Consider the following 23,835-nt stretch of genomic DNA (forward strand, 5'->3'; position numbering starts at 1 on the left):
CGATAATAATGTCCGTTTAGCAGATATTTTAACCCTTGGTGCAAGATGTCACATTAAAAATTCTCACTTCTCGGCGATAATCATTGTTTCATTATTGTTTATATTGATAAAATAGTGATAAAATATTTTCAAGTGATAAAATTGTTGTTTATGACTTGACCACCTAAGATTTATTTGTTACCAACCAGAAGCCATTCTTACAAACCTTGTGGTATTATAGGAAGAGGAACCCAAGAGTATATATATGACACCCTTGCTTAGGACAGATTCTGATATATACGGGGTTGATTTTGTGACTTATGCTAATAATTTTATTTCTCTGGCGTGAAAACCAATGTTAATTGTTATGAATTTTGATTCTGATATGAGGTTGATTATAAGACTTATGCTAATAATTTTCCTTCTATGGCTGTGAAAACCAATGTTGTCTTGATTCACCAGGTTTAGGCTTATTGTTTGCTTTAAATTGTACTGGTACAACTTCCTGATTCTTTGTAACATGTACCAGATTGTGTGTTTTTACTTCTCCACTTGATTAGTGATTTGTATACTTCAGTTAGGCATAGATACAATTATTCTTAATTTTAAACAAAAAGAAGGAAATAACTTTCGTTCTTGGGCCAACTTCACAATGGGCCCAGTTATTTGCTCAAGACTGAGCCAGAAATCCTTTTTGTCCATGTACTGGCTAATGCATAAATCTGGCAGCATCTGCCATCACTTCTCAAAAAAAAAAAAAAAAAAAAAAAAAGACCATCTAACTTACAAGATCTAGAAATTTTGTTGAGCTATTAATTACTTCATAAACGAAGGCACAAAGAAGCATAACCATACCTAATTAATAGATGAGGGTTTCCAACATTTTAATCATTTATGCCCACAGACACTAACTCGTTTTTTGTGTAAATAATCTTTTATAAGTCGTCATAGTTAAAATCGTGATAATTTTACAATCTCCAAAAGACCATGAGATAGGTCATATATTGTATGATTTGTATCACTTTTTATAGAAAGAAATTAATAGCGTGATAATTCACCCTTTAGTGTTTAGTCATTTGGATTGCAAAAATGAAATTAACAATGCAAAGCTGGATCAGACAATTTGTCTAGTTCCAGAGCATGGCAGTCATAATTTACAAAGCTAGTTGAATAGGTCGCATCACTCGACCACCCACTATTTTATTTTCATTACAAAAGAGGCCTCACCAAAGGAGGGGAAAAAAAAAATTACAAAAGTGGCAAAGAAAAGTCGAAAAACGCACGAAATACCAACCTAATTAATGTTACAAAAGTAGCATACTAGGCTACTACTAGCATGTTACCTACTCTTAAGGACATCCAAAAGTCCATTTAGAAATTAAAACAAACTTCACAAGGACTTGTAAAGAAGGCCGGTTTAGAAGGCCTGACTGTCTCCCTCAAGGTCAGTCACCGGCTCTAGGATCTCAATGCTTGACGGATTCTTGGCAGAGCAATTGGCACGAATCTCACCATTGCTGCCCGTGACAACGCTCAACTGCCCCATCTTAACAATCGAGTACACAAACTTCTGGAAGAACAAGTTTTGGTTCTTGGCAAAGTCGGTCACAATTGGCTTGGTCCTCAAGTCGGTGTACATATCCTGGTCTGAAGTGAAGAGTCCTTCCCTGTTCAACAGATCGACATAGTACTTGTTGTCAAACGTGTTGGGTGTAAGGATGTCGTTCACTGTGGTGTTAACAGTGTCATTTGCTGGGCAGGTCAGTTTGAGCTGGCCGGCAAACCACTGGTTCATGGTGGAGTCTTGTGGATAGAGCCGGTTGGTGAATGAGGCACAATGAGCAAGGCCGATAGTATGGCCGCCGGATAGTGCAACTAGGTCATTTGTATCGAGGCCGAGGCTGTTAAGAACCGACAACAGTGTGGTTACAGTAGAGGACGGGCGTGGTAAACTGGCCGCGGTGGCATTCTGGGTTGCGAAATTTAGGCCATCGCGTCTGCCAAGTGGGACCTTGTAGTTGGGGCCGCCGGACTATAATCAAGCAATTGATCATTAGGCTTAATTTAATTCCTTTATTGTTTTATTTAATTATATTTAGTGCTATAATTGACGCGCATTTATAACTAAAGGATTAACCTTGTAGTTGTGGTTTTCAACATATCTATTTCTTAACTCTTGATTAACTATAGAGTCTTGTTTGCTTATTACTTTTTTAACATTGATTTACACGTGTAACTACCGATAATGGGATAAGAGCTACGTACTGATCTTGGATATTTTCTGGTTAAAAAAGCTAATCTCATTATTATCATGACATTGCCACTTACCTTCTGCAGCTGTAAAGTAATTAGAATATAGTGTCCTAGTGTTTAATATCCCCATCACTTTAATCATAATTTTAATTACAATCACCATCATAATTTAATTTTGTCCCTAGCTATCATTACTAACGATCCTAGAGTTTATCTTCATAGAGTTTTATAAAATTATGAACAAGATACTTCGAAAAATAGGAGAGCTTAACAAGTAGGAAGTACGATTTTGAGAAATAAAATGTACCAATTAATTATCAGGGAGCCCCAAATCACTGGCTGAATGCACATTTGACCACATCCATGTTGAACTTAAGTTACAAGAACTGATTATACATAACTAGCTTTGCAATATCACTAATTAAGTTGTAATATTTTTGTGCAACTAAGGTCAAATTCAGAAATCATAACTCTGTTTTATACAAACATACACAGAGAGAAAGAGAGAGAGAGAGAGAGAGATACCAACCTCCGCTGCCAGGTTTTTCAAAAATAAATAAAAATAAATAAATAAAAAAGAGAAATATACCAACCTTGGCAGCGCTGCCAAGATTTTCAAAAAAAGAGAGAAATATACCAAGACGACAGAGTCACGAGCTGCAAGAGAAACTACATCGGCACAGGAGACAACGCGGCCGCAAGCCTTGTCGATGAGAGTACGGATATCATTGATGGCCTTGAAAGCTGCAGGCCTCAATGTCAGGTTAGGCGGCGCCTCCTGCTCGCCGGGCCCACTGGCAGAACCGTCAAGCAGGACCGATGCATCACATCCCTGCATATCAAATTATCAATCAATACCGGAATGCAAGCAAAATACAACATTAATGTATCTTATCTATGTTTGGAGTGCTCTATATTTAAAAATAGTTGACCGTTACACTCTATATTTCAACTGTTGACCGTTACACTCTAGCTTTTCTATGTAACAAAGTAGACTATATAAGATAACATGTAAAATGGAGTGAAACTAGGGTGTTGCTAAGTTCATCAAGTCTCTTTGTAAACTCAGCTTTAAAATTTATCAGATTGACTTTAAACGATCAATTCAAACTGTTGAAATCCATCTACTTTATGAGTGAGACATCTACATTCGAAAATTTTAAACTTTCAAATTAATTTAGCATAAAATCAAGCAGTCAAAATTATAAGGTTTATAAATTAATTTTAATGCATTCATTTTTTAAACTTTTTTTTACCACTTGACTTTATGCAAAATTAATTCGAAATTTTAAATTTTTTGTATGTAGATGCATCACTTTTAAGGTAAATAAGTTTCAATGGTTTGAATTTGCCATTTAAAGTCAATCTAATAGATTTTAGAGTTGAGTTCACAAAAAAAATTGGTGAACTTAGGAACACCCTAGTTCTACTTTGTAAAAATGTATTATAGTGAAACATGTTCTCTATTTTCTTTTGTTTTGGAAAAAAAACTAGACTAGATGTATATATGCAACTCATTGCATACCTGCACAAAGCAATCATGGAAATGAAGGCGGAGAAGACCGGCAGCGAGGCCGATGTTACTCTTGAAGGTGTTTGCTAGGTAGTTATTCACAATCGACTCGAGTTGCGGGCAAGTCGACCTGTAGTAACCAAAGGACAGGCCAGTTTGAAGTGGTGGATATGTAAAAGAGTCAGCATCTGCTGCGGTAGAGAAAGAGATTACTGCAAGTGAAGTTGCAAGAAATAATGTCACAACAAAGGAGGCAGTATTGGCAGCCATTGAGCAAAGACTATTCTTCTATTTGTTATAGCCGTATTTTGTTTATTAGTAGGATTGATATATAAGATACACACCTTATGACCTTATTTTATAGGAAGCACACAGGTCTATTCCCTTGGAGTGTGCGTCTAGGACTATTTAATTCTACGACAATATCTCTCGGTGACTCAGCATCTTCATTTCATTTTGATTGTTCACCTTCTCAATTTGTCAATAAATGCTTGCACCTTCGTGTGAAGTGGAAACATACGAAAATTTGAACTAGGGTAGCAACGAACTGACTCATCACGAGTTGAAAGGCCAGTTTATAATTGGCTTACAACAGCAATTGAGCGAGAGCCGAGTGTTCTGAGAATAAGGGATTGAGCTAGAATTTTAGTTCATAATTTAACCGAGCTAGTAGCAATCTTGGACCGATCGTTTAACTTGCTGGGTTTTATTTGGACAACTATCATAAAAACTAAAAAATAAATAAAAAATAAAGGCCATCAAACAAAGCATCAGATATTCATTTCCAAATGCAGTTAATAGAATGAAACAAGTCTATAAACAAACCATCAAACTGCAAACATAATAATTAGTAGATTGACAAAAATACATGAATATTGAACAAAAAACAGGAAATGTGAATATATAAAATCAAATCAAATCGTAAAATTGATCTAATTAACAAGTGAGCTAGGCCCAGCTTAAACTCATTTTAATCTAAACCGAGCCAATAACGAGTTGGCTCGTTAATTAACATCTAGAGCCAGTAATGATCGAGCTGTTACTGAACAAGTCACGAGCTGATTCCAAACATACCACAAGCTATAAGCCTTTTTGTCAGCTCTAATGTGAACATTTAAAAAGTTACATATTTCGATTAATGTTAATTATAAGGGGGAATTTCATGTTTATCCCTTCAAAAACTTCAATGTTACGTTTTTTTTTAATTTGTAATATCATATTTACCCTTGAAAATAATAAAAACTCACATATTTATTCATTATAACTCTACAATATATTAGATATATCTAAAAGTAATTAAATAACAATTTTGACCATTATACCCTTCTACCTTTCCCTTTCTCATTCTTTTTCACTGATATTTTATGTTAATTTGTCTTATGCTTGTTAAACACTACTCCACTATCTCATCAATTTTTCTTTTCTTGATATTTTTGGCGTACTATTAATGTTTCTATATTTTTTTTTTGAGGAGATACATAAAATTCTCCCTATTTATAATATTCAGACTTGCCAAGTGGCAGGCTGCTATAGTTTGTGTTATTGAGTGTGTCTTCTATTTCTTTCGCCCTTTTAGAATTTCCGATAAAGTTTTGCCAACTCCACACTGACCACGAAAAATGCTGTCCTTCCGCTCTCGAGTCTTCATCACAACAAGAACAAGGTATAGGCTTCCACTTTTAATTTCCACCACATTACAATTTACATAACACTATATCTCTGAATCAGTCAAAATTGGTTCCATAATTCAGCTTTGTTTCAAGTTTCTGTTAACATCTTTTTCCACGCCGAGTCACTTCTGTGCATTTGATTAAGATGAAGTTGATTGATTATCTAATTTGATTAAGATGCATGAAACATGAAACGATAGTTTTTATTTACGAAAGTTGCTCTAAATAGAAAGCCACAAAATTAAGAAGAGCCGAAGAGGTGATATTTTCTCAAAAAAAAAATTTTAAGTAAAGTTTGAAGATCAAATTATTCAATTATTTAATATTCACAAAAGAGTTTTAATTTCGAATCTGTCACATTAACAACATTGTTATTTTCACAAGTTTGAATCGGTGATATATTGTTAACTGATGAAATGAATTTAAAATTTGATAAAGAAATATTAATCCATGTCTTTCTGTCACATCCTGGTGGGGCCGAGCATGAGCAAGAGCCAAGACAACATCGTCTGCATCGTCTTTTGAATCGTCAATTTACATCGTTAGTTGAAAACAAAAATCAACAACAAAGGTCAGTAATAACCATTTAATAACAAAGGTCAGTAATAAGCTTTTAAATGTCTTTATTTTTTGTCTTCATCATACCTCCATTTTTAAAAACATTAATAAATAAAAATTTAAATTATAAACGTTAAAATAAAACCATTAAATGTGATATATCTTATTTTCTCTATGTGCTTATAAAAAAAGTATCACATTTCAATTTTGTTTTCATGTGAATTAATCATTTGAAAAATCAATGTATAGAACTTATCCACTTAAGTATGTTTTTACAAGCACTTGATGATAACTAAAATAAAGTTGAAATGACACAATTTTTTACATGTGCATAGATAAAATAACATAGATAACATCTAACGGTTTTATTTTTACGTTTATGATTTAAATTTTGATTTGTTATTTTTTTTTAAAATGAAGGCATGGTGGAGACAAAATTCGTATCCACATGCATGCATGGGTCCTTAATATGACTTGAAAGTTATGGCACTTCTTCCTATTTAAAAAAAAAAAATGATTTGGTTGAATAAAATGATTGAAATATGAATACCTTAAACAAGTTCTGTATTTGGCACTTCTTCCTACATTTAATGAAATCAAATGTGGGCTCGACCCACAATATTTTTTCTCAAAAAAAAAAAAAAAAAAAGGTTCTGTACTTGGCACCTTAAAATATGATCCATGCTCAATACCAGTATATGTAATTCAATTCATAATGGGCTGATGCACATTACGGACTGGTTTGAATTTATAAGTCACCTCATAATTTTGATATCTAAATCAATAAATCATACATATTACATTTTTTTAATTGGCATTTTTTATACATGTACTAGCCCATCCTATTTTCACCTAGGATATGTTTAGTTCTTCTCATATTTAAATTCTGGGTCTAGCTCTAATTTCAAGCTTCAATTGCAACAGACCTTGCTGTAATTATTTTTCTTTTCCGCAGAAATGGGTTTAATTAAGTAAATATTTCGTAACTCTTATAGTATTTGCTTGGTTCTTTATTTTAATATATATCTCAATTATTTATAAATGCAGGAGCAAAAAGTTACCTGAACCTCATTAATAGATTCTCAGAAGATAACATAATTCAACCTGTATTGACAAATTAGTACCTTTGGTTCTCTATCACCTCATCAAGGATATTCAACTATCATGTGAAAATATCTTCAATAATAAAATCAGGTGATATAAAAATATCTCCATAACTATCTTACAAAAATCCCTCAAAAGTCAATAATCGCTAAAATATCTTTTTGATCGATCTACCATTAACTGGAAATAGAATATCAGACTGCTACTCCATCATCACTTGCAACTAAAGAAAATAAAAGAGGAGAAACATAAAAAGGAAAACCAGTTCATCACCAAAAGAGGAGAACATGTAACCTGCTACAGATCTTCTTTTTGAAAGGAATTGACAGGAGTCTTTCATTCATGGTCACCGTGTGTACTCGGCACTTTTTTTTCTGAAGGGCTTTGCACAAAATATTATTTAAAGTTGGGTTTAAACCGTTTAATTTGCGTTGAGATTGTATATATGGTTTTTAATTAAGAAATAATTTAGATTCGTACGATTTTAAATACGCCCATACAAATTTCACCATTAATCGGACGTATATTAATTATCAGACTTTGAATATAAAAAAATTATAAATTCCATCGGTAACAGAACCGGAATTTGTTGGTTATCATTTCACATAAAAAAAATGGGGCAATTTCATGTATATCCCTAAAAAGTTTCAATATTACATATTTATCCCTCCAAAATAAAAAATTACATATTTATCCTTTAAAATCATACAAACTCACGTATTTGTCCAATCTAACTCTATAACATATCATATATCTCCAAAAAAGTTAAATAATATTTTTTTAAACTTAAAAAAATTATTTTGTAGTATTAATTAATAATATGTTTATTACAAATAGGTCCTTATGTCCATAGAAGCCTTTGCCTTATTATTATGCTCTTCATTTTTATCACTTTAGTCCGTCTAAGTTCTCTTCTCTCTAAGGTGCCATACCTCCCAACGCTTTCTCCAAACGAAAATGGAAAATTAAAGCAGTGAGGGGCAGCATAAATTTGTGAGAGGAGAGGTGACTAGAGAAGGCGGGGAGAAATATGTGATTTGATGATATTCAACAATTGGCCCTGTCTTTACCTCTCCCTCAAAGGGAAGCTATGATCATGGTTGTTAGTGTTGTTTGTTGGACTATATGGCGCGTTAGAAACTCTGTTTGTTTTGATAACAAAAGTGTGTCATCTATTAGACAACTAATTGTACTAATTTGCTCTTTATTGGACTATTGGTCAGGGGCTAAAAGGAGAAAGGTACAGATTGCTATTTGGACTCCGGAGGATTTGGACATGGTGCCACTTCAAAGCCTATCCCCTTTGCCGCTGAGTTCCCTGGACCGGCCCACTGCTGCCACCACTCCAATGGTGCCGCTGTTGATTGCTAACTAAGCACTTGTGCATTGATTGATCACTTACACATGCCATAGTTGCTTAGTAGTTCTTTTAATTGCTTGCTTGTAATAAATATGGCTTTTCGATACTTTTGCTTGTGACATTCTGTTGATTGGCTCACTTGTTAGAGCCTTTTCGATACTTTTGTTTGTTGGGTCCATTTGTGGATTGCCTGAGGTTAGTTTGCACGTGCTCCAGTTGCACGTTTTTATGTCAGTTCTTATTGTAAGACTTTCTTTTCTATTAATGGATGGGCAATTCTGCCTTTTTTCCAAAAAAATATGTGATTTGACGCATTCAGAAAGAGAGGCAGGGGAGGTTTGGCATCTTACAGAGAAGAGAACTCAGGCGGACTAAGGAGACCAAAGGGCATAATAGTCAACATATTATTAATTAATATTGAAAAATAAAGTTTAAAGTTTAAAAAATATTATTTAATTATTTTTGGAGATATTTGATATGTTATATGGTTAGATTGGGCAAATATGTGAGTTTGTACAATTTTCAAAGGTAAATATGTAATTATTGATTTTAGAGGGATAAATACGTAATATTAAAACTTTTGAGAGATATATATGAAATTCCTCCTAAAAAAATAGATGGAGTTTGACATGAATTTGAAAAAATAAATCATTTTTACCAGGTACTTAGATAACAGTTGCGCATCCAAGAAGTGATACGCAGCAACTATTGTCTGCGCACTACACTGTATCAAATTTGACTAAATTATATTATGTATGTAACTATTATCTGCGTGCCGGGTATATATATATATATATATATATATTTTTTTTTTTTTTTTTTTTTTTTTTTTTTTCCAGAGGATGGATCGGATGACACCCTTTTTTGGTGACATCGGATGACACTGTGCATTTTCAAAGTCCAAACAGTCGATCCAAACCGTTGAACTTGATGGATATGTTAAAATGTGCTTGCAGATCAAATTTTACATTTTTTGGAATTTTTTTACTATTTATTAAGATGGGTACAAAAATTCAACGGTCTGAATATAGCGATTTTGTTAAATACTTAATAAATAGTAAAAAAATTCCAAAAAAATGTAAAATTTGATCTGCAAACACATTTTAACATATCCATTATATTGAACGATTTGGATCGACTGTTTGGACTTTGAAAATTTTGAAAATTCACAATCTTATTCGATGTCAACAAAAAAGAGTGTCATCCGATCCCTCCTCGTTTTTCAAATTCATTTTAACTTCGTCTATTCTTTTATGGTAAACAAAATTCGGATATTAAAGATACCAAAAGCCGGAATAGAACGATGTGACGGAACCCAATAAGCTGGGCCTATTGGCCCATTGCCCATGTGCACTAACTCATTTACGATATTACTATTTTCTGCCCGGTAATTTTAAATCATGCACTAACTTTTAATACGATATAGGGCAACACAGTAAAATTATCACGATATTACTAGTTTTTAACTTTTTATCAATCAGGCTTGGCCCATTGCCCATAGCTCTGGTTCTGGCATCGTAAATACGATATTGGCCCATTCCAAAATTTAAATAATTTATGCCCACAGGCACTAACTCATTTTTTGATCAAACAATCGGTTAATATCGTGATAATTTTACTGTCTCCAAAGACAATGGATCAATAGGTTATATATTGTACTACTTTTTGAAGAAAGAAATTAATATCGTTATAATTCACCATTTACAGTTTAGTCATTTAATCATGTGTAATTTTGTATAAGTTAGTTAATCATGGGTATTGCCAAAACGAAATTAACAATGCAAAGCTTACTGAGACAATTTGTCTAGTTGCAGGGCATGGCAGTCATAATTTACAAAGCTAGGTGAATAGGTGGCATCACTCAACCACCCACTATTTTATTGTTATTTCCATTACAGAAGTGACAGCACCAGAAAGAAAAGAAAAAAAATGAAACTCCATAATTTTTTCGATAGATTGAATTAATTTATAGAATAATTTTTTTTTAAAAAGTAGTGGTCTGTGACCACCAATATTCATTAGAAATCAGAAGAGCTAAATACAGATACCTATAGTTCAATTTAGAGTACTTTCTCACAACCTTTACGATAGTGGACTTTGTCTATTCTCCGGGACAGGAGATCCACAATATATATTGTGCTTTGAGGAGATTGAAATAGTTAACCATTTATTTTTTTTATTTTGATTAGGCAAAAGTCAACATTTTATGTTTAATTGGTCCAACAGGATATACTACAATTTTCCCTCTAATTGAGAGTTACAGATAGAACTGCCTTCCCGATAATTTACAATGCCATGTGTTAGACAATTTGAAAATATAGGAACGAAAATATATTTAGACAAATTACATATAAGTCAGCTAAAAACATTATTTTGCTTATTATATCTTTGGTTGAATATTGGACAGGTAATGTGAGCAAGAAGATTAAAGAAGCAACAATCTTGTGGCTACCAGAGACTTTATATGTGATTTCACTCAGCTCTCTACCTCCTGAAGAGGAAGCAGATCAGGTGCTGGCATTAGAAGGCTCAGTACCAGTGCGCCCTGCAAACCATTAATGAAGATCAAGCTTTTTCTTTTCAGAATTTTGTCCTCGTTGATAATCCACAACCTTATTAGGAGAGGCTTAATGATATGTTACAAAAGTGACAGCACCAAAAGGAACTAAATCTCCTACTCCCTAATTTCTTTCCCTATACGTGGGTTTGGGGTGAGTTTTGAGACAAAATTATATCTAATATTTAAATAATAAAATCCACTCTGGACTCATGTATCAGTGACTTTAAGGACAGAAATTTACTATCCACAAGGGGCAGGTGTCCAGTTTCCAAAATCAATCTTTAAACAATATATACAAAAAAAAATTAAGTCAACAAGAAGCAAATCCGGATCATATTATTATTTTCAAACTTTAAATTACATCAATGCAGAATCATAAGAAAAAGGAAAAAAAAAAAAGTGTCTAGCAATTATGTAAATCAATTAATTAATAAATAGTACTATAATAACTACATTATTAATAAATATGATGGCCAGAAAAACATTTGTCCATACATTAAAATTTTCTAAAAACGTGTTAATATATATATATATGTGTTTGGTCAATATACCTACCCCTAATTTTTTTAGGGAAGCGTCTAATTGTCCACAGCCTTTTGTCCACCATTTGTCCACAGCTTTGACTTGCGCGAATACTGTAAAATTACTTCTACATGCTGTATAATTATACAATATATCACATAAAATATATCAGTTAATCACAAAACATCCAGCAACTATTTGAAGTGGTCCCATGATAGTTAGAAAAAGATTGCAACTTGCACAACAGGACAAAATAAATGTACTTTCAAACTGTACTTTCGGAAATTACAGTTATAGGAAGTTATTGGCAGTTAGAGTTAATTATTAGCGTCCGCACTGGGTTGAATCTTGTATACTGTAAAATTGAATCTTGTATAATGTAAAATTGAATCTTGTATACTGTAAAATTGAATCTTGTATATAGTAAAATTTTCAACTGAATCTTGTATACTGTACAATTGAATCTTGTATACTGTAAAATTGAATCTTCTACACAGTAAAATTTACAATTGAATCTTGTATATTATAAAATTGAATCAGCAGAACTGTAAAATTGAATATTGTATACAGTAGAATTTTCAATTATATCTTGTATACTATAAAATATATACTGTAAAATTGAATCTTGTATACTGTAAAATTTTCAAATAATACTGTAAATTTTCAATTGAATCTTGTATACTGTAAAATTTTCACATAATATTGTAAATTTTCAATTGAATCTTGTATACTGTAAAATTTCTAAAACTAAACCATAAAATAATACCATCTATACTGTAAGATAAAAATGTAACAAATGCTACATTTCAGTTTAAACTACAACCTACAAAGAATCATGTATACTGTAAAATTTCAAAATATAAACCATAAAATAATACCATGTATATTCTAAAATTGCTAAATCTATACATACATCTATCATCACACAAAAAATCTGTTCATCACAAAACAACATATGTTCACCACAAACAACATCTGTTCAACACAAGATAAAAATATTCACCGCAACATTCAGAATAGCATAATAGCAACAAAAAAACTATGGACAAATAACTTTTACATTAGAAACCTCTTGTGTTCATCGTTCGGATGAGTAAGAAGCCTCTCTATCATCTCTTTCCTTCAGATTTTCACAAGATGAATACTGTAAAATTACAAAATGAATACTGTAAAATTACAAGATAAATACTGTAAAATTAACAAATCATTTCTTTCTTTCAGATTTCCACAAGATGAATAGTATAAAATGACAAGATGAATACTGTAAAATTAACAAGGCAATACTGTAAAATTAACATATTAATACTCCATATCGCCTCTCTATCATCTATTTCCTCCAGATTTTCACAAGATGAATACTGTAAAATGACAGGATGAATACTGTAAAATTAACGGGACAATACAGTAAAATTAACAGATCAATACTCCATATCGCCTCTCTATCATCTATTTCCTCCAGATTTCATTTGAAATGCTAGATCTGTTACTGCATACAACGAAAATAACAAATTCAACAGAAATAACTTACTAGATTTGAATTTTGCCGTGCTCTTCAACAAAAACAACTTCTATTCGATCGCGCTCCATGATTGAAGGTTCCATTGCGATCATGTATAAAAAATGAGATCGAGTCAGTAATCTCAATTAAAATCGACATTGCAAAGGAAAAAATGAATCAGAAATGTACAATATATCTTACCAAAGCTTGAAACAATGCATTCACTGTTCGGAGTAGCGAGCCAAAATCGAACCAGTACTTGATTGATTGGCTGGGACTTGGTCATGCGGGCCATGCCGAAAGGCTTGTCATTGTCGATCCTCTTTGCATTCCTGTATGCAGCACAACTCGCCACGTAGACAATGACAAGAATAATGAGCACAACAATGTTGATAATAGAGACCTTGCGCCAGCTGTGCTTGATGCTGGCGAGCACACCTACTTTGCACGAGTCACAACTGTAGCAGAGCTGTTGCTGGTTGTTGTTCCACTTGTTGCAGTCAGCATCGAGCACCACCGCACCAGCCATGGCTGTCCACACAGTCTCGTTCATGTACGTGAAGCCACATGAGGTAGATGTGAGATCTCAACGGAGATGTGAGATCTGACGATGACGATCTGACTGGACAGTGTAGGGAGCGGGCGGGAAGAACAGTGGCGGAGGAGTCTGGCGCGAAGGGAAGAACAGTGGCAGAGGGAGCAGCATAGATGAGAGACTCGATCTCATCGATTCAAAAAATGAAAATAAACGATCGGGGAAGAAGAGAGTTTTAAATAGGCATGAGAGCCGTGGTTTAACGGTGGGGAGCAAATTTAGTTAAACTGGGAGTGGATAATGCTTGTGGACAAATGGTGGACAGAAGGCTGTGGACAAAAACCTTTTCTCTTTTTTTTAGAGCTACGTCTTTTGCGAGCTAATTTATTATTATTTTTTTTTTTTTTTGTCTGGAAACCCATGCGAGCAACTCTATTGACTCCGGCCCCTAGGATTAGTCAACAGGTTCAGATTTCATGGATTGGTATCCGTATCACAAACAAAATCATACGACCCTCCTATTTCAATTCGGACAGTATCAGTATGATTGAAACGTACAGACCAAATTTTAAATCAATCCGTATTCTCCTAGGTACCTGACTCAAACACAATTGAAATGAACGGTCCAGATTTAATTTCAACCGGTGCCTACTCGGATGGCTTTGGGGCTGGGCAGTATTTTTTGCATTCAGATTCGTGTAAAGTTAAACGTTTGAATTTTAGGCCGTCTGATTTAATTGTACTCAGTCAGGTAACCTGAGGAGATGTGAATCCGGATCTAGCTAGTGTGTTGAAAATGGCTCCTTTCTGATTATTTTAGGCGAGTTGTGGACTTCAATGCAACTTAATTTTTGTGCAATTGCACGCGTAGCCTTGCAGAACCTCAAATTAAAACATGCAGTCCTACAGAAATAAATAAATCACCCTATTCCTGTTAACCCTATTACATTTGTCTCTGCTACTTCTGATGCATGGTAAATTCACATATCGAGGCATGAGAATTGATAGGCACTGTGCTGTTTGTGCTAATTGCCCGGTCGAATCTCAGCTACATCTAATTTTCCTATGCCCGGTAGCAGTTCATGTATGGTTTAAAGTGGGATCCTTATTGGGGCGGCCAATATTCAAGCATGCTCAAACAATAACAGGAGTGTGGGGAAGATCCTGGGAAATGGTACAAGCTCAAGGAGGCATGAGGCTCAAGGAATGGATGGTTACATTCATTTGCACGGCTTGGCACATCTGGAAGAACAGAAATGAGGTTATTTTCAGGGATGTAGTTTCGAGACCAGACTCGATTGCTTACAGAGTATTGCAGGATATGAGGTTATGGCTAAAGTACTGCTAATAGTATTCCGGACCTATCTCTAATCTAAGTGGTCCAAGAACAATGTATGTGTAAATATTCCATTCAATAAAGCACATGGCAGCTACTGCCAGGTTTTCAAAAAAAAAAAAAAAAAATGGTTCCTTTCTGATTATTTTTGGCGAGTTGTGGACTTGAATGCAATTTAATTTTTGCGCAATTGCACGCGTAACCTTGCAGAACCTCAAATTAAAACATGTCGCCCTACAGAAATAAATAAATCACCCTAATCCTGTTAACCCTATTACATTTGTCTCTGCTACTATATTAGTCTTATCTATGATGACTCCAATAAAAGAGACAAGAGCGTGCTTTTCCCAAAAAGATGAATAACCAAATTAAAATATTTTTTTATGGATAACAAGCAAATTAATAAATTTGATAGTTCCTTCCATTTGCAAAGACGACGATAGAAATAGAGTCGGAATCCTTTTAGTTATTCGAAGGAATGAGATTGTCTAAAATCGGATCAATTGACAAAATTTGAATTTATAACAGTGTTAATTTGTAATAAACGGTTCGGATTAAAGCTGAGAGGATGATGATACTTTTGTTAATCAGATCTCGGTGCAACAATTCAGTCAACAAAGACTGCCATGTGCTATTGAGCACGCGCGTCTAATGTTGGCTTCCTTCCATACAAATATTTATACTAATGCAACTTGGTAGTCGCCGCCAAGGACTTCAAAAAAAAAAAAAAAAAACTTCCTCTCATATAAATATTCATCATATCTTCAGTATTATAGACCAATCAATACAACTGTTTTTATCTTGCTTCTCCTCACAGCAACCAGTAAAGGAAACTAAAAGCTATTATCCATCAATGAGTACATCCTTCGTCAAGTTTATTTTCCTTTCTGTTCTCATTCTGATGGCCTCTCAGCCAGCACTAGCGGCAACTTCAAGCAGTGACGGTGGCCCCTCATCGGGAGCATGTAGGCCCGACAAGAATGGTGCCGTCTGCGGCTCGGAGCACCACGACACACCTCCTCCTCCGGGAGGAAGTTTCATCAGCACAGATATTGGTGATCAAGCCAGACTTCAAAATAAAGATGATCTTTAGAAAAAATATTCTCCTTGTGTAATTCTATGTTTCAATGTGTGCTTCTATATGTTATTGTTTTGCCGTAGACCCAAGTACTGAAGAATTCATGCTCAATTTTTTTTTAACTCAAAAGTAATCATGCATTAATCTATTTGTTGGTGCCAAATTATATATCTTTTCTGTCCTTGTCAATGTTCTAAATAGTTGACTAGACTCTATAGCAATGAAGTGTGAGTATAATATTTTCTTGATTTTTGAAAGCTATATATGGTATTTATTTATTTATTTTTATTTTTGAGGTAGAAAAAGATATGATATATAAGTTAAAGAGCTACTAAAGAACATCACGGTAAAGTATATAAATACAGCCCAGCGATTTACCGTTCATATTCTACAACATGTAAATTTGTCATTCTTCATGTGCAAAAATAAAATAAAGAGAAATTTATATATATATGTCCAACATAACTTTGTACAACATGTACCATTAATTAGGCTTGGATTCGATATCAAAAATAAAATAAAGAGAAATTTATATATATGTCCAACATAACTTTGTACAACATGTATCCTTAATTGGGCTTGGATTCGAAATTTATATATATATGTCCAACATAACTTTGTACAACATGTGATGCAACTGGGCCTATACAATATTATTTGTCTCACCAGATTGGAACTTCTCCTTTCCTACAGATGAAACTTCAAAAAAAATGATGCTATTAAGTGATAGATTTAAAGGTACAAGTCTGATCTGGCAAGATATATGTATGTATATATGTAACGAATTTAAGTCACAAAACACAAAAACTAGATCTTTTCTTTTCTGCTAGTTTAATCAATCGGATGAGAACATGAAATCTTTGATAAATTTTGCCAAACTTATATTGATTATGTTTCCTATAAAAAAGAAAATACAATAATGGTACATTGTGCCCAGGAATTATAAACGAAGGCACAAAGTAGCATAACCATACCCAAATGGTAGATGAGGGTTTCCAAAATTTAAATAATTTTTGTCCACAGGCACTGACTCATTTTTTGTCTAAATAATCTTTTATAAGTCATATCATAATTAATATCGTGATAATTTTACTGTCTCCAAATACAATGGGATTGGTTATATATTGTATATGTTTTTCTAATAAAGAAATTAATATCGTGATAATTCACCATTTACAGTTTAGTTATTTAATCACTTGTAATTTTGTATAAGTTAATTAATCATGGATATAGCCAAAAAGAAATTAACAATGCAAAAGCTTACTCAGACAATTTATCTAGTTGCAGGGCATGGCAGTCATAATTTACAAAGCTAGTTGAATAGGTGGCATCACTCAACCACTCACTATTTTCCGACATTTTTATTTCACTACTAGAATCCCCAATATTAGCAACGGTAGGATTTTGATTGTAGCAACGGCGTGCCCTTGCTACAAGCCCGAAAAAGGCCATTAGCAAGCGCGGCGCTTGCAATAACTACCGTTGGTTAAAGCCCCCTTGCTAATACTCGGATTCTGATTTGTTGCAAGGGCTACGCTTGCTAATATTCTTGTCCAGGGTATCTGCAAGCGGGGCGCTTGCAAATAGTACGCTTGCTAATACATTGATTTTTGGCACCCAACTGAGTATTAGCAAGGTTATGTTTTGTGGGTCCCACTGAGTATAAGCAAGGATAAGTAGTGTAGGCCCCACAGAGTATTAGCAAGGAGCCAAGGATATCATCTGTGGGTCCCATGTATTATTTGCAAAGATGTCCCATGTGGGTCCCACTTGATTATTAGCAAGGGTAACGAACGTAGGCCCCACCTAACTATTTGCAAGGGTAATGAATGTGGTCCTACCTGACTATTGGCAAGAATATCTTTGATACTTTTTGCATGCTCCAATCCTATTATCCTCTCACGTTGTACCAATCCGGTACCAACCCGATACCAACCCAATAAGTGGTTACATTTCCATTGAACCAGATTTACAAGAACAGATTGAAATATAGAGATAACATGTAATAAGCATTAATCAACAAAGTATATTATCATACATTTTACTAAAATACCAAAAAACAATACAACAACAGTACAAAAAATATAACCACGACCCATTAACAAAAATTTACAATAATTTACAGTCAACAAATTAGTTGCATAATTCTAAAATTTGTAAGTAGCATCAATCATCATATGCAACATTGACTTGGGTCTTGTTACAAGTTTTCTCTAGGCAGAATGATAAACAATTACCGAGAAGAAAAACAAATAGATCCTTTGAAGCGATCCTGTAATTTGCACAAGAAAAAAAAAAGGTACATTAAAAAATTATCATATATTTAACCATAAGAAACTAAAATATGTTTACAACTTACAAGTCCTATAAGGTTTTCAAGGCAGACTATAACTAAACTTTTCCTGTTTTCAAGGCAAGACTGTAACTAAAATATTATTCAAATTATCAAGTCATTTCCTGTTTTCTAAAAAACAGTACATAAAGAAATTACCCAATATCAAGGTAATTTGCTCATGGAAGCCAACTGAAACAAATTGCAATTTAAGAGAGTATGAGCATGTGTGTATAAATACATACCAGTCAATAGTGACGCTTGCTCTTCGGTTAATTTTGCACTGAAACCCTTAAATAATACAGTGAAAACACAATCAAATATAGTAAAACATAAATAATACGGTTTTTACTGTAACATTCACTTTCTAAATAAGATATATATGAATATTAACCTTAGAGAGCTTATGTATAGTCTAGACTCATCAGCCAAGGACCGACCAAGTGCTACTTTCATTACTTTATTTGATCCAAGAAAAAAATTTCAATTTAAAATTAGAAACAACTTTTAGTACAAAAAAGTAATAACTAATAACTAAATTTTCCTATCAATGCAAATGAAACAGTACACCATTAAACTATAGCCTTCCAAATAAATCATTTGGAAAATACAAAACAGGTTTATAAGGTGCACCTGCTGCTGGATGTGAGCTGTTCTTTAAATTTCTTGAAGTTCTGATTTCTCATGCGCTTTTATGAAAATTTACCAGGGATCCTTGGCCACCCTTCCCTTATTTTCTGTTTTCGACAAAGTCATTGTATGTTTCAATAGGCAATTTGAAAAAAAAAATAGCAAGTTGCTCTTTTTTACTATAAATTTCTTTAGAATATGCATCAATCAAGTATAAGCCAACTTCCCATTTACCAGTAATCATAAAACCAGCAACCCTAACATAGTTTTGAAAAAAAAAATAGCAAGGAACACCAATAAACCAGCAACCCTAACGAGCAAATTAGACAGATTTCACAACACAACCCAAACTACCACTAGATTAAAAGCCACTCTGATCTGCAAATAAACTTCCTAACTAAGACTAGAACATAAATGCAAAAAGAAATCAGATCTTATGTTAAAGAAGAGCAGAGCAAAATTGAAGCAACACAATGAACAAATATAGTAGTGAAATTTTATTTCTTGTAAACTTCATTTGTACTATCAAATCTTATACACAGTACTTACATTACTTACTTTTTCAGAAAACTAAGAACAAATTATGGCAATTTGGTTTACCTTAAAATCAGAATATACAGACCTTGCTGCTCAAGCAATACAAAATTTGTGCTCTAAATTTTATCTTTAAAAAGGATTAATAACTTACCAAACTCCAACAACTAACCGACCCTTACTGGTGACTGTTCTCGCACACACCTGAGCACACGCTACATGTCCGCACCAGACCAGCAATCGCCCCACCTGAGCCGCCTCCAGCCTCGCACGAGTGTTTATAAGTTAGCTTTCACATAATATACTTGTCCTTGTTCAGCCAAAACACTAAATTTACAGAACTTGTCCTTCAATTACCAAAAAGTGAAAATTTTAGGGTTACCAAAATTAAACCAAAAAAATGTAAAACTAGTAATTTCCAAATTAATTACCACCTTACTACATGATTTGGACAAAACAAAACAAAGTTATTACGGTATGCTACCCTGGTACCACATGACTTTCTCATTTTTCATAGCATCAATGAACCTCAAAAAATTGAATTATTCTTAACAAGGAAAAAAAAATTAAGGATTGACTATGACAAGAAGATTATTGAAGAAATAAAACTATGCAAAAAATATATGTTAAAGAAAACCTAGCCTAATTTCTGCAATTAGGAGCTCCCCACAAACAAGGCACTTTCAAATCTTCACCTTCATCTGGGTCGAATAGATAGTCATACCTGAAATTTACATCGGCAAAAAACAAGGATTTAGGTTTGAATATGGAAAACAGTACACAAGCTCTCTATGTACCATGACTTTTGTAAGTAAACCCAAAACCCTAAATTAACAGGATAAAAAGTTAATTCAGTGAACCTTCAAATTAAACCCTTTGTTCTACTAGTAATAGTGATCACCAAATTAACGAAACCCTAGTAGAGAGAAGGAAGAGAACAGAGAACTTACCACTTTTTCAAATCAGCCTAGTAGAGAGAAGATCGGCGGCGACTTAGATCGGAGCGCTAGTGGGGAAGAGCCTCTGACGGACCAAATCGGAGCTGGGGGGTGGGGAAGGAAGAGAGAGCATCGGCGAAACCCTAGAGTGAAGAGAGAGCGTCGGCTCGTTTTGGTAGAGAGAAGAGAGAGATTTCAAAATTGATTTCAAAAAATTTCGCTAAGTCTTGCGTTCTCTCTTATGGCCTTGTTTGTTTCCATTGGAGAGACGTCTATTTACTTCCATACCCACCCGATATTTTTTGGCCTAAGGTAACACATTATTAATTAGAATGATCGGAGCGGCATCATATAATCCATGCACGAATATTGAAGCATCCTTAGCAGCATCTGGGGTCTGATCAGAAATGAAATTATTTCGTTACTTCAGAGTATTGCCACTCTCTACCCAGAAGATTTCCAAATTAATAGATCAAGACCATCTATCCTCAATCGGAGGGCATGGGATCTGCTGTTGTTCATAATTTGTACTGATCTATACAGAAACTTGTATGAAAAAATGTCATAAAAATTTCTAATAATTTTTGAAATAATATATGGCCAAATCACACTGAATAACACCAATTTTTTCAATTTTCATCATTTTTTGCCCCTAGTTTATTGTAAATTATTTTATGACCGTTCATTTTGAAATGAATTTTGGACGGTCGATCTTCGATGAAATGATCCGAAATTAATTTGGAAATGATCAAGGCATAAGAATTAACATAAACAATACAAAATTTAGTAAAAAAGGGGGTGTCTTTCTTTTGATCCAACACAAAGTGTTTGTAGCCATTTGATGCTTCAATATTCGGTCAAATGGATGGAGAAGTTTGCGTTAATTTTACTTGATGAAACTTTCCCGCATGACAATATACGTAATGTTCTTTGGTTTCAACAGTTCCGATCAACCACTGCATGTTTTATTTCACCGCATCTTCATTACCTCGCGTTGCAAGAGTTTATGTTTCATAGACAAACATAGAAGATGTGATACATACATGCAATATTCATGCAAGACAACATAATTTAATGTGTTAAGTTCATTTAATTATTCAATGAACTATAAAATTATCATGTATTATTGTATAAAAATAATTATTACTATTTGGCATGCAATTACTTTTTTTATAATCATATATTATAATTCAATACTACTTTAATGAATTACAACGATAATTTTTTAATTGCATCCACAAATTAAACTTATAAAAATAAACATTTTTTTTAATTACTAACATAAAATACACAATTCAAAAGATTTTCAATCATCCAACAAATACCTTTGGAGTTTGGACAATTCCCTTCACTGCCAACCCATTAAATTAAGTTTTCATTTTTGTTATCTTTCATTTAATCATTTTCATGTCAACGAAAAGAATAGTTAACAAATTTTATTAAATTAATATCGAATTTGTTCCTTAATTGGTTAAATTTCATTAATCACATAAATTACTAATCATACATAATAAATAAAATGTATTCATTATCGCATAATTCAAAAAATCCCATTATAAAATATTTATTATATCTACAAATTCAATTTAAACAAATAAACTTAATTATTAAATATCTCACAAAATATTCATTACTGCGTAGATTTCAATAATAACATTTTTAATACAAAATATTTTACTAAATTAATGTCAAATTTGTTCATTAATCGCATAAATTTCATTAATCACGTAAATTATTAATTTTTGTCATCTCCAATTAAAAATATTAATCACGGACAATTAAAAATGAACACATTATATTCGAAATTTCATTCGAACGCTTGAAAATTCTAATGAAACTGACAAGAATAATTGAGCCAAAATATTAAGAAACTATTTAGAAGTGTTTAAGATCTCCAACAAATTGAGTCTATGAAATAAGCGGCCCGCCTGTCAGACAGAACCACACAAATAGCTGTATGGCCTTGCCTCACTTTTTTCTTTCATTTGCTCTCAATTTCTCTATCTCTTCCAAGTGGATCCCACCCCAATAAAATATATTCCATTTCTCTCCCTTCATTTCCTTCCTGGAGAAGATGACTAACGCGCTCCATTTACAATTTTGCTCAAAACTTCCAAAATTTCCAAACCAATTTTTTCATTTCGCTCCAAAACTCTAATTTTCATTTCCCTCTAAAACTCCAAAACTCCAGTACTTTTAGTGACTTCCCTCTACATTTTCCCTCCACAATTTTTGGCTGCCGCCAAACAATTTTTTTACGGTGTAATGGCCGATTAGTGTTATTTCTACTGTCATTCCGTCTAGAGACCGTCGGATAGAGTCAATCAGACTCGGTGCTTGTGCGTCGCTACTGAAGACTCGGTGCCGGCGCGTCTCTCTACACCAACGATTGTGCAGTGATCTCAGATCAATATAGACGGGTGTCTTTGGACTCTTCAATGTTACTTCCAAATTGTAAGACTGACTTTGTATCATAACTAATTTCTATGATTTGAACTGACTTCAGATCATAACTTCAAAATTGTGAAAGGTACTTGATGAATTGTGATTAGAAACTGACTGCATGTACCTTGCGTGAAAGGTGTTTGATGAATTGTCTGACTTAGGCAAAGTTATTAATTCAGATTTTTGGTTGTCAAATTTATATTGTACTCTATTCCAATATGCCTTTCATCAATTAATTAAAGATAAGAATATTTACAATCAGGATATATGAGGCCAGTAGGCAGTAGTTATTAATAATCAGCGAGAGAGAAGCATGAGGTAGTTCATCAATCTGTCTTTTTTTCTTTTATTAAAGTTCACTTGAATTGTAAATAGATGGTTAAAGTGGTTTATTTCTTCAAATTTCAGGGTACGAAGGGCAGTTTTGCTCTAGTACACTATCGCCCTTTCTCGCTGCTGTCTCCCTCTTTCTTTGAATAATTAGTGTGCTAGTTGAAACGTTCAACATTTTCCAGAGATGGTCTCAATTCACTTTCATGTTAGCACTTTAAATGTTTTTTTATTCACATTTTTTTAACTTGTGAGTTCTCAGTCACAAAGAAAATGGGGGAGACACACGTAAACAACCTTGTACAAACTGCCATGATTAGCATGTGCAATTGTGAATCAAAGAATTACGGTATAGCTAGAATATGGTACCAATTGGGATCATACGGTACCTTATGATCTGTCTCAGTTTGTCTGTCTTTGTATTTGAGGCATAGAAGCTCTTAATCTATTCTTTGGAATCATGGCTGTTATCACTCTTTTATGGTAACCACAATTTAATTGGTGACAACAATTTGCTACCAAGTTTTTTATATTTTTCATATGGAAATGCACATATTAATTTAACATGATCTAATTGCTCACAAATATTCAATTTTTTTCACATTATCAGCAGCTATGCCTATCCGATGCCACCCTTCATTGCCCAACAATTTTTTTGCC

At 33.5% G+C, this 23,835-nt stretch overlaps 1 protein-coding gene and 2 long non-coding RNA genes across 3 annotated transcripts in view; 2 read left to right on the top strand and 1 right to left on the bottom strand.

Moving 5' to 3' along the window:
• Positions 1-1,176: 1,176 nt before the first annotated feature.
• The window catches only part of LOC144544201 (uncharacterized), a 44,743-nt gene continuing 22,084 nt past the window's right edge, over positions 1,177-23,835 (top strand). Inside the window, exon 1 of the long non-coding RNA XR_013508166.1 lies at positions 1,177-1,317. This is a non-coding gene — a long non-coding RNA (uncharacterized LOC144544201). The remainder of the gene's footprint in view (positions 1,318-23,835) is intronic.
• On the bottom strand, positions 1,237-4,054 carry LOC144544200 (cationic peroxidase SPC4-like). The gene is made up of 3 exons (XM_078292618.1): positions 3,758-4,054; positions 2,870-3,064; positions 1,237-2,011 (listed from the first exon to the last, which is right to left on the bottom strand). Exons 1-3 carry the CDS (start codon positions 4,013-4,015, stop codon positions 1,397-1,399), a joined length of 1,068 nt encoding a protein of 355 aa, XP_078148744.1. The 5' UTR covers positions 4,016-4,054; the 3' UTR covers positions 1,237-1,396.
• The window catches only part of LOC144544202 (uncharacterized), a 16,110-nt gene continuing 2,316 nt past the window's right edge, over positions 10,042-23,835 (top strand). The window contains exons 1-2 of the long non-coding RNA XR_013508167.1: positions 10,042-10,244; positions 17,248-17,290. This is a non-coding gene — a long non-coding RNA (uncharacterized LOC144544202). The remainder of the gene's footprint in view (positions 10,245-17,247; positions 17,291-23,835) is intronic.

The sequence above is a fragment of the Carex rostrata genome, chromosome 26 (assembly GCF_964058835.1).
Source record: "Carex rostrata chromosome 26, lpCarRost1.2, whole genome shotgun sequence".
NCBI classification, from domain to species: domain Eukaryota; kingdom Viridiplantae; phylum Streptophyta; class Magnoliopsida; order Poales; family Cyperaceae; genus Carex; species Carex rostrata.